Source organism: Lonchura striata, chromosome Z (genome assembly GCF_046129695.1).
Source record: "Lonchura striata isolate bLonStr1 chromosome Z, bLonStr1.mat, whole genome shotgun sequence".
NCBI classification, from domain to species: domain Eukaryota; kingdom Metazoa; phylum Chordata; class Aves; order Passeriformes; family Estrildidae; genus Lonchura; species Lonchura striata.
Window position 1 is genome coordinate 61,381,257 of NC_134642.1, and position 11,083 is coordinate 61,392,339.

The 11,083-nt window shown below is 44.0% G+C and overlaps 1 protein-coding gene across 1 annotated transcript; it reads left to right on the top strand.

The window, feature by feature from the left end:
* The first annotated feature begins 2,003 nt into the window (after positions 1–2,003).
* Positions 2,004–10,961, top strand: LOC110467752 (thioredoxin). Its single transcript, XM_021525013.2, has 5 exons — positions 2,004–2,166; positions 7,776–7,880; positions 8,499–8,558; positions 9,359–9,424; positions 10,743–10,961. The coding sequence occupies exons 1-5, from the start codon at positions 2,143–2,145 to the stop codon at positions 10,803–10,805; spliced, it is 318 nt and encodes a 105-aa protein (XP_021380688.1). The 5' UTR covers positions 2,004–2,142; the 3' UTR covers positions 10,806–10,961.
* The last annotated feature ends 122 nt before the right edge of the window (positions 10,962–11,083 follow it).

An 11,083-nucleotide genomic window follows, 5' to 3' on the forward strand; every position in this document is an offset into this window, starting at 1 on the left:
AAAAACAAAACACCCATTTAGAGGATACACATTGCTCTGTAGCATTTTTATTATGTGCTGTCATGATAGTAATTACAACAATTTAAGAATCAAGCACAGATCACATATATTATATTACTGTCCAGTTATTTTAGGCATCCATACAACAATCATACAGCAACATTTTGAACTTCAAACTGCTGTATGCCTAAGCCTGTTAAGTCAAGTGACTGTGAGCACAGCAAGAGATGAGTGGCCACATATGGCACCTAAGAAAAGACACACTTTTCCTTCTAGTTTAGAGAGGGTTTACCCACCCACACTTGCCTTTAGAAGGCTGTTGGTTTCTAAGAATTTATTGTTTGGGTGGGTTGTTCCCTGCATTTGCTTGCACTGGCTTCTGCAAGAGCCACATAATGCTTGGCTGAGGTGGGGAATTCAGGAGTTGGACTTTGAAAGTAGTCTGGGCTTCTTAATTTATCCTGCCAGGCCGCAGGTTGTAGAGAAAGGTGCCTTGGCTGATGAGGAATTCCTGCTTTCTTCTGAGCAGCAGCTGCACCTCCCCAAAGCAGCACAGGACACATGTACCAGTTGTGTTTGTCAGCCACAAGGCACATGGACACAAGGGCAGCAGGGACCAGCTGGAGGAAGCTGGATGAAAATACAAAAGCCAACAGAAACCACTAAGCCTTCATGGTGCTGCTTCTCACCCACTGGCATCCTGGCTCCTCTAGTGATGCTGCCAAAGAAAAAAAAGGAGATGCTCATGGTATCTAACAGGTGGGGGAAGAAGCAGAAAGAGCAGCAATCAAAGTGTTTCAGGCAGACAAAACCTATCAGGTCTGGAAAGATATAGACAGGGGATGCAACCATAGGGCCAGAAAAGAGCTTACTAGTTTTCCTGCAGTAGTATGACACACACTTAATAAACTTCCAAAATAAAAAATTACTTACTCAGTTTCTACCACAAGTAAAGCAACATATGAGGGCATATCCTGTTGGGATGGGTTGGTACCTGTATCCAAGGCAAACTGTCTTTTGTTTTCTTTTTCTTTTCAAGAAAGAACTGTATTTCTTTTTTTATCCAGGACCTGCACTAAGTCTTCTCACCTTCTGCTCAGGTGTATCCCAGAGCAAACTTTCACAGGCTGCTAACCCAGCTGCTAAAACCTGCAGAAACAGCCCGTTCGTGACACAGCTGGCACCAATATCCCAACACCTAACCTTTCCTGGGTCCCGTGCAGTAGGAACTGGAGTCAGCAACGTCCAGAGTCCAACATTAAACCCTACCAGCCCAACAGAAGGAGAACAGGGCTGTGGCAGGCCTGTTTTGCACTGTGGGGTGAGCTGTGGCACAGCTTGCGATGAAACAAGGGACGTCTCCAAAACACAGAGAAAAAAACCAAGATGGATGGAACTTGTAGGTTCCACCAGAGAACCCCCTCGGATGGGAACGCTAAGCTATTCCCTTGAGGAGTCTTTCTGGCTGAGTCCCTGCATGAGGGGAGCTACGGGAGGCGGTCAGAGTTTAACCCCGGGTTAAACACCGCAGCCTTCCGCGCTGCACAAGGGCCCACATCCCACAGAGCAAGGGCGCCACTCCCTGCTTTTGGTGGTGGGAAGGAAAACAACAAGGGAAAAAAAGTAACAAGGAAAAAAATATTCCCGTCATTTATTCCTGCCTTCCACTCTGCCCGCATTACGGGCAACACCAGCTCCCTTTCTCGTAAGGCGAGCAAAACGCCGCGTCAGACAGAGCCGCTCCCCGCGGGGACGTGATGGGGGGGGGGGGGGGGGGAGGGGGAGGGGCCAAGCAACTTCCTGCTCATCGTTACACAGCACTTTTCCAACCTCCTTGGGCTTTCTTTCTTCCGCTGCTGCTGCCGGTTCCCCCGGCAGCCGGCAGGGACGCACGCTCCCCTCCCGGGCCGCCGCCCCTCAGCGGGGCCCCAGCGGCGCCGCGGGCAGCGGCAGCGCCAGGAGGCGGGTCGCCCCTGCGCATGCGCGGCGCGGCGCCGTGCTGGGCATAAAAGGGCGGCCGGGGCGGGCCGGAGACGCGCTGGGACGGCGGGAGGCAAGGCGGGAAGCTGAGCCTTGTGTGGCGACGAATCCCTTGGTTCCTTGCCTTTACAGCACCGACTCTCCTTTCCCACCGTCGCCGCCATGGTGAAGATCGTGAGCAGCCTGGTGAGCCCGATGGGCGAGGCGGTCGTGTCGTTTCGCCGTGAGAGCGGCGCCCGGCGGGACGAGCATCATCGCCCGGCGGGCGGGCGGGCGGGCGGGGATTAGCAGTGCCCGGCGCGGTTTGGCCGGCGGGGGATCGTGCTCGGGCTGCCCCGGGCCCTCGAGGGCCCGCGGGAGATGGCGGCTGCGAGCCCGTGTGCTGCCCGGGCAGGCGGAGCCTGCTTCGCCCATGCGGCGCGGCCGGGGGAAGCCGCGCGGAGGGCTCGGCCGGGGCAGGGTTGGGAACTAATAACTGCGGACCTGAGGCTTCGGGGAGTCGGAGTGAGCGGGGACGTGATGCAGTCTCGCCTTATGACGGGCTGTTCATCGCTCTTTTAAGGAAAAGGTTTCGTTTCTCAAGCGGATAGCAGGGCACTACAGCGACAGGCGGAGAGAACGCAGTCTTAAGCTGCGTCAAAGGAGGTTTAGGTTGGACATAAGGATGAATTTCTTAAAAGACAGGGTGATTTGGCGTTGGGGTACGCTTCACAGGGAAGTGGTTGAGTCACTGTCCTCGCAGATGTTTAAAGAACTCGACATGGCGCTGAGTGCCATGGTCTGGTTGACAGTGTGGTGTTGGGTCACATCTCGGACTCGATGATCTCGGGGGTCTTTTCCAACCTAACTGATTTTGTGATATAGTATCTTGATTTGGCAGTTCTGATTTGTTTTATGTACTGCTAGTGTGTAGGGGACTAGGTGGCTTTCTTAGAGTTTGGCCTGTTGCACTTCTGGGGAGGACATCGTGCAAGAGTTCATCCATTCTTGACTTGAAAGGAACTGCTAGAGCCCATTCCCCGTGCTTAAACAGCAGGAGTTGCTGGCATAAGAAGTATTTCCCTTGTTATGGTGCTGTCTGTTGTATTCACAACCCTAATGCAGCACATCACTGTTTGGATGATTCTGTGAATACAAACACATCTGTGGCTCTGAGATAGAAAGTAGTAATAAAGCCTAGACACATGGAGAATATCCTGCTGGTGATGAAATAGTATGTGGTTTTGTGCACAGCAGCTGATCTGGTTGATAGACAACAATAGAGTACTTGTTAGCTGTAACTTAGGAACCCAAGTCTCGAAAAATATTCTCCATGCAAACTTAGCAAGTTCTTAATTTCAGGAAAAATCCTGTTGGGCTAGTCTCACCCTTTTGAACTTGGAATCTGGTGCAAATGTCAGTTTGATCTCATTTTTGAGGCATCTGCAAGTGATGGTGTGTGGGTATCCTGTAAGGCCCCAAAAAGTCGCTCAGCAAGATCTTTAACAGGGCTTACAGTTAACAGGTCTTTGACAGGGCTCATTTACTCTGAGTTAGACACGGGAGAAATACTGTCAAGATATTCTCAAGAGGTCAAAAAAGACTTTACTGGCAACTTTAGAAAATCAAAGAACTTTGGCAAAAGGTTTTGTGTAACATTCAGTTAACATAAAACACTTCCCAAAGCATTAACTTAGCCCATTCAACTTGGCAAGCTCTAAACGTGTTTGATTTCAAGTCACTCAAAAATTATGAGAGGAGAGACTTAGAAGAAAAAGATAGAAGAGATATTAAAAAGGGCACATACAGCTACTAACTGCTGGGTTCTAGCAGTGTTCAGCTGATAGAAATTCCAAGAGGAGGCAGGGTCAAGACATATGCTTGCAGCATGTTTGGCCTTAAGTGCCCCTTGCCTATAGCGTGCCCATGGTTGGTGGTCACTGTCTGGGAGAAAGGCTCTAGGGATGCGGGTGTGCACTGCCTCACCAGAGCAAGGTCTGATCTGCCCCTTCCCCCACACATTTGCACCTCAAAATGTTTTGAGACCTCAGTCTTTCCAGTCTCTCAAACATCCAAGTTTGTTTTCTAGGCCGTGCTCTTCTACAGTCAGTTCGCTTTATATATGAAAGGCATGTCAAACCTCTCCCACTGGACCGCAAATTGTTGGAATCTGATACATAAATATACAAATTAACACTTGTGACCACAGCTCAAAAGCAGGTGAATGCACAAACCTCCTTAAGAGGAATGAAATGCCTTACCATTTCAGGTTCTGAAGAGAGAATGGTGTGTGACTACAACCTAGAATTGTTCTGCTTTGTATCTCTTCCCCCTTCTCTGTCTATGGTGCCACAGAAGGGGCAAACTTTTGGTGTAAGGGTGTAACAGATTAAACATGGCAAGTCAAACCTGGCTCTGGAGGAGGAGCCTACTCTTTAGGCAGGCTTTCACTATCCTCCTAGCTATGAGTGTTGTTTAACAGTCTGCTGTAGCTAAAGCGAACTTTGGTTTTGCATTCATGGACAGTGTGAACTCGGCAGTCATGCTGACAACAGCATTTTAACCTCGGTGACACCCAGAGTATTCAAGTGCAGTGCAGCTGGGATTTCTGGATTAATTCTGGTTTTCAGTAAAGCAGGTTTGTATTATTCTCTGATACAAAGGGTAAAAACCCATTCTTGCACTGTCTGCAAGAGCTTCTATGAGTGAGAGCTAGGTAGGTGTGGCCCTTTTCCCTGCACACCTCCTCAGAAGGAGACTGGCTTCTGAAGAATGTCTACTTTCAGGGTGCCTGACTGTTCCTTCTGTAGTACCTGCTATAGCACAGAAGGAGATGTATTGTTACTGTTTTTTAGTGGCCTTGAGGTGAGTGACTAGTGTAATTTGTAAGAGGGTTTGACTATGGGACATACTGCTTTTTATAGCCAAAGCTAATGGGGTGTATAAAATTAAAAAGCTGCCAAAGCTTTTCTCTTCATTCTAGCTGCCTCTCTTGTTATTTAAGTTAAAGAAGATGCTGAAAAATTGCAGCTTTTGCTGTAAGTGATAATTTTAGAGGTGGTGTGTGCTAGGGAGTTCAGGCAGTTGAACCTTTGCTTTGTTTATGCTAGCTTCTGTATTTTAAAAAACCTCTCTAGATTACATTGGCACTCAGCCGATGACTGGGTGAATTCAAGGGTGACTTGAGAAAATAATGTTTACAACCAAGCTGTAATCAAATATGCCAGATAGTGTGGACCTATATTATCTGTTGCTGAGAGCAGCAGACTCCTTTCAGCACCATCTGAAGGAGGCCAGCAGCCTCCTTTTTGAAGCACTACCTGGTGCTGGGAACCTCTGAGGCAGTAGAGGCTTTCATTATTAGAGCTTCTTATTTGGCCCTAGGGAACAGATGCCTGCTACCAATGTGTTTGTTGAAGGTACCAAGTTTCTTTTCTGCTGGACAACAATACAAGTAAAATGAGGTCTTGTGTTCAGGGAGATTGTAGTTAAATATTTAAGGAAAAAAAAAAACAACCAAACAACAATAAAAAAACCACCACCACAAGGAACCAACCAATATTGACCATCATGCTAGCTGAGGTTTCCCCCAGTGTGCTGTTACCCAGAGAAAATGCTGCTTAACAAAGCTGTAAGATCCTTTCAAAGTGTGACAAATAGCACTGTGATGGGAGGTTCCCCTTCTGGTAACAGAGATTATTTAGTTTTTCATAAGAAATCTTGTCACTTTACAGTTAACATGAAACAGAACTAGTGAAGTCAGTTGGACAGGTCAAGCAGCTTGTTTTTTGTTTTGTTCCTGCTACTGTCTTCCTTCCTCCTGGGAAATTAAGCTGACTAGAAAAATTCAGAATTTCTCACTAGTTCGATACTTTTTAACTTGAAGGGGTAACACCTTTGGATCTAGCATCTCTTTTCACTGTCCTGCAGCAATTTTGGATGATAGTAGAGATGATCTGCAGGGTAACATCTGATTTGTAGTCAGGACCAGGTCACCAGTATACATGGTGACCAGCTGGTATACATGACCAGCTGTAATTATGATGCTGTCCTACTTTCCCTTTGTTCTGTGCAATAGCAAACCTCAGGTGTGTGGCCATATGATGGAACACATTCTAAGGCTGAGCTTCCTTTTACAGAATACAGTAATTTTTTAGGGGTTAAAAGAGGATGGTCTAACTGGCAGCTGCGGGAAGTGAATAAAATACAGTAGTGATGTAACAGTGCAGAGGTCTGAGAAGCTACACCAAAAATCAGTAGGAGGATTTCAAGGCCGAAAGGAGTGAGAAACTGAGGACTGAGCAGCAAGTGTGGATTGCTGTGTACAGGGATATTAAACATTGTTAGTGGGAATGGGCACAGGAATGCATATGTCAGTACAGGAGACGGGGAATCTAGGGAGACGGGAAAACTTAACTGTTCCTATGTCTTTCAGAATGAGAGTAGGTGTTGTGGAGTGTTACTACTGGTTTTGTAGCAGAGTAGACTGTGATTGTCCAAGATGCAGGGATACTGTGCCTATGAAGAGAGCTACATGCGAAGGGAAAAAGTCTGTTAACAGGGAGATGTAATGCTGAGTGTATTTGAAGTTACAGGAAGCTGTGAAGACTTTCACATAGGCTTATGCATACATAAGAATGCTCATGCAGGATTTCTGCTTGCTTGTTAAATATATTAATGTCCAGTTTGACTTTGGCTCCTCAACTGCATGACATTCTTTAGCTTACTCGAGTTGAGTCACAACTTACTGTGGCTGATTACAGAAGCAGGTATGAATTAGTTAACCTTTGGGTTGCCCTGTGTACATCTGGCAGTAACCATACTGCTTTCAGTCAGCTCTTGCTGACAGGACTCCAGTCCTTTGCTCCATTAAGTTGTGGGGGAGCTAAAGCAGCTATCTTTTGGAGTTTATACTAACAGTTCTCCTGAAGCTTGTTTGCCAACACAACAAATTTGAAAATTACTGAAGTGGCTTGTTCTTTCTTTGACAAACAGTATCAGAAAGTAGGTAATCAGCACTTTCTGCTTCTGCCTGAGATATTTGCTTGCCTTTTGCTGGCATGCAAGTATTTATCGCTTTTCATGTCTTTCAGTTCTGCTAAAGCTTTCTTTCACTTTTTGACCAGTAAAAATGAGTAATGGCATGTAAGTAATTTAATTCCAAGAAATATTGTCCAGAGATGATTCATATGACTAAGTGCAACACAGACTTGAAGACTCAGAAAAATTATTGGTTGTTTACATGTATAGTCTGCATATTAGTGTTGCTTTGGCTAATGATGTGAAATGTGGGTTCACTTGGCAAAATATCCTGTGAGGTTGTTTTCAAAAATGTGCTTTAGAGTAAAACACTGTCATTTTGATGTTAGCTATTGATTGGAAAAGTCACCAGAGTGGATGACTGTACAAAGGTTTGTCATTGTCTGTCATTTCCAAATTCTGCAGAGGAAAGTCTGTCCCGAATAAAGATGAAAGTCTTGCTGCCAAGACAGAAATGAGAATATGGATTATAAAAACTCTAAGGATCATATTTTGGGGATAACCTAGAGCTGTCAAAGTTGAGCATCATAACTAGAGAATTTCTAACTTGTTTCCACAATTCAGTGACTTTGAGCATTCTGGTTGTTTTCTTATTGGTGAGACATAAGACACTGACTGCTGCTAGCACCAATGGAAACAATTCATACTGAAGCACTTACATGATGGTAAATAACCCATTTAAGTGTTTAAGACTTGTCATAATGATTAGTGTGTTAGGTCGGAGAGCAAGCCAACATTGGGATTAGTCTTATCCTATGTGTCTTTTTTTTTTGTAGGTTGAATTTGAGGCAGAACTGAAAAATGCTGATAACAAGCTCATAGTAGTTGATTTCTCTGCCACATGGTGTGGACCATGCAAAATGATCAAGCCCTTTTTTCATGTAAGTAGTTTTTCTGGATTTATTTCTGCATTAAATTGTATATACATGTTTGTGTTGCTTGACAACAACATGGAGGAAAGTACCTTTTGCCTTATGTGATTGCCAGCATTTTCTGGAAAAGTGAGAAGTTGCAGAAATATCTATTTTTAAGACTACCAAGTGAAACAGACTGACCATTGATATAGCTGGGAACTACTATGAGGTTTGGCTTTTTTCCTGGTGCTTACATGCATTTAAGGTACATAGAGACCTTCCATTGCATTGCAGCCTTCTGTACACCACTAATGTAACTCCTCCAGCTGTGTTTAGATGGCTGTGTTAACTCCTGATAAGGTATGAGAAGCTGAAGTGTCTTTTGGTGATCAGCTGAAGGCTGTAAGAGAAGGCCTTCCACCTGTGTCTTCGGATATTTGAGTGTATGCTGGGAGAACATGTTTCCAGAGACTCCTCCAGAAACAGTCTGCAGCAGAACAGAAAATTTTTGCTTTGGTAGTAAAATAGCTGCTTTAAGATGACAAAGCATGTTTCATTAGCAATTTAAGCAGCACCAGCCTTTCCATGGAACACTTTAATGGAACACTGTAACTGCATAGATCTTTTTATTTCTTTTCTTTTTAGAGTTTGTCTGAGAAGTATAGTGAAGTGATATTCATAGAAATCGATGTGGATGATGCCCAGGTAAGGTCTGGGGTGGTGCTGAGGAAGGACAGCTAAGGACTTCCACACAAGTGACAGACAAGAATTCAAAATGCCTTCACTCATTTTGAAACAAAATCTAAAACAAAACAAAGTTTACTTAAAATTGAAACATAGGGATTTAGCTGGAAAGAATGATTTTTTTTTTTTTTTGCAGGTAACACCTGAACAGAACAAACTATCTTGATTATCAGCACTATTAAAGTCCTGTGGCATGTGTTGGATAACTTGGAAGCAATGTCCCTTTAGTTTGGGAGGGGGTATTAGTCTGAGGTCTTAAGCTGCTGTGATGCAATCTTCCTTAAACCTAATTGTTCATAACCTACTGATCTGTCTGGTCCCTCCACTGCTCTTGGCACTGTTTCCTCTTTCATTAAAAATGAAATCAGATCTTGAATTAAGTGCAATAAAATGTCTGCTGTATTGCAGTTTCAACATAGTCAAATGTCCTTGAAAAATATCACATAGAGGCCCAAGAGTTGCCATAGAGCTCTTAAAAGCAGACATCTGTTTTGATGTGGAAGTCTGTTTTTTTTCCAAACATAGAGTACAGGTTAAGGTTTTTGCTATTGCATTAAGTGTTAAGAAGAGATCTTTAAGGCTTACTTCAGGTTTACTTACTGCACTGGTTTTGCTAGTGATGAACTAGGAGAAATTCTTTTGCTTTATATTGAGCAGTAATGGCTTTAATCTGTTACCTAAAGAGAAGTCAGCTAAAGTGGGTTCTAAATTTAACTTCTTTAAGAATACCCAGTTGAAGATGGTTTTTTTATCTCTTCCAGGATGTTGCTTCACACTGTGATGTGAAGTGCATGCCAACGTTCCAGTTCTACAAGAATGGAAATAAGGTAGGCTCTGCCTTTTTGGAACTGGAGCGGGCAAGCTAAACACTTGAAAGAAGTTTGGGAGTGTTGGGCTACTTAGTCTTCTTTCTCTTGATTGTGTCTCTATGGTACCACTAGCATTAAGACACACCTGAGAGCAAGCAAGTTGATCTTAGTACCGCAGCATACGTAACCAGCAGTTAACTGGTGACACAAACTGTTGTTCACAGGTTAGTTAGAACTGAGTTAGTTATGGGTTAATCTTACAGACAGTTTCATGAGAGACAGAGAGACACATGTCTGTTTGGACTGCTGGTCTGTCTGCTTAGCGCCCTGCCTTTTACTTGGTCAGTGTTTGCCTATGTAATCCTGTCCAAACAGAAGTCTCTAACCTGGTTGAGGTTATATACAACAAACAGCTGTTTAGTTTATTTCACAGGGAGGCTATATAACTTTTGAAGTGAAGGTCCTGTCCCTCTTTTAAGGACTGAGCAGACCTCTTGTGTCTGGTCTGCCAAGAGATGGATGAGATGGGATTCGGAGGATAGTTTGAATAGCTCTTTGAACTTGCTGAGCTGAATGTGTTGTCTTAGGCTTTTAGTTGGCTAAGCAAGCTGAAGGTAGGCTTTCCTAAAGGAAAACAGTACTTGGGAGTAAGTTGCATGGCTGAAGGCAATGGAATTGCATCTTGGGTAGTTGAGTGTCTATATAAGGTGACTTTCAGTTCAGAATGGGGTCAGTATGAACCTTTGACAGTTCTGTTAGAGTGAACTTTTGCAACTTCATTATGTCATTGGAAGAATTGTGATTACAGTGTGACAGCGTGTGGCTTTTTGTGTCAAGCAAGCAGTTTCATGGCCTGTAGTGTAGTTCGCTCTGTGCCTTGCACCCCTGTAGATACAGGAAGACAGAGCTGCTGTTTTTGAGACAGCAAATGAATGTTACCTCTTATCTTTCTGCCTTGTAAAAGAACAGGTCTCACAGTAGAAGTCAGGCACAGGGGTGTCCTTTCAGAATTTGATTGGAAGGGTCCTGAGCAACTCAAGATTACTTTGAGCTGCCTCTGATATGTTCAGAGTTTCTTCAAGCCTGTTTTTGAGTCTTACATAATATTGATCCAGGATTAATCCAGGTAGTCTAGAAGTGAAGTTTGCTAGTCTTCTGCCTCCTCTTTTGCATGAGTTGAATTGAGTGGGAAATAAATGTGTGAACATCTGCAAAATACTATGTGTTTTGAGGGTGGGAAAAAATTTTAGCAGAGTTGAAAAGATGTGTATGTAACTGCAACTAATGTTAAGAAGCATTAAATGCAGGAGTTCTGAAAATCAGTCTCTCTTTACAGGTGCAGGAGTTCTCTGGGGCCAATAAAGAGAAGCTGGAAGAGACCATTAAAAGTCTAGTCTAATCTCCAGTCATGAAGACACTGAAGCATGACTGCTTTGGCTAAATCACAGCCTGCAACTTTTCTACTTAAAAAAAAATAAACAAGCTAGCTAGATTAAATGGTGCAAACTATCTTCTTGGTCCATGTATATGAGTAAAATAAAGTATAAACTCTTCACTTTTGGATATTGCTGTGTGTTTAATAAAAATCTTGGGAATTTCATAATGTCAGGTGAGTGTCAGGTTGTACTGTGTGTATACAAAGACTTCTCAAAGTCAACCTCATCCATTGTTGGCTCG

Bases quoted from the DNA above. Each gene is read 5' to 3' on its own strand.
- LOC110467752 (XM_021525013.2), top strand. From the start codon at position 2,143: ATGGTGAAGATCGTGAGCAGCCTG. The intron at 8,559-9,358 runs GTAAGGTCTGGG...TATCTCTTCCAG, and splicing joins TCGATGTGGATGATGCCCAG to GATGTTGCTTCACACTGTGA. The intron at 9,425-10,742 runs GTAGGCTCTGCC...CTCTCTTTACAG, and splicing joins TCTACAAGAATGGAAATAAG to GTGCAGGAGTTCTCTGGGGC.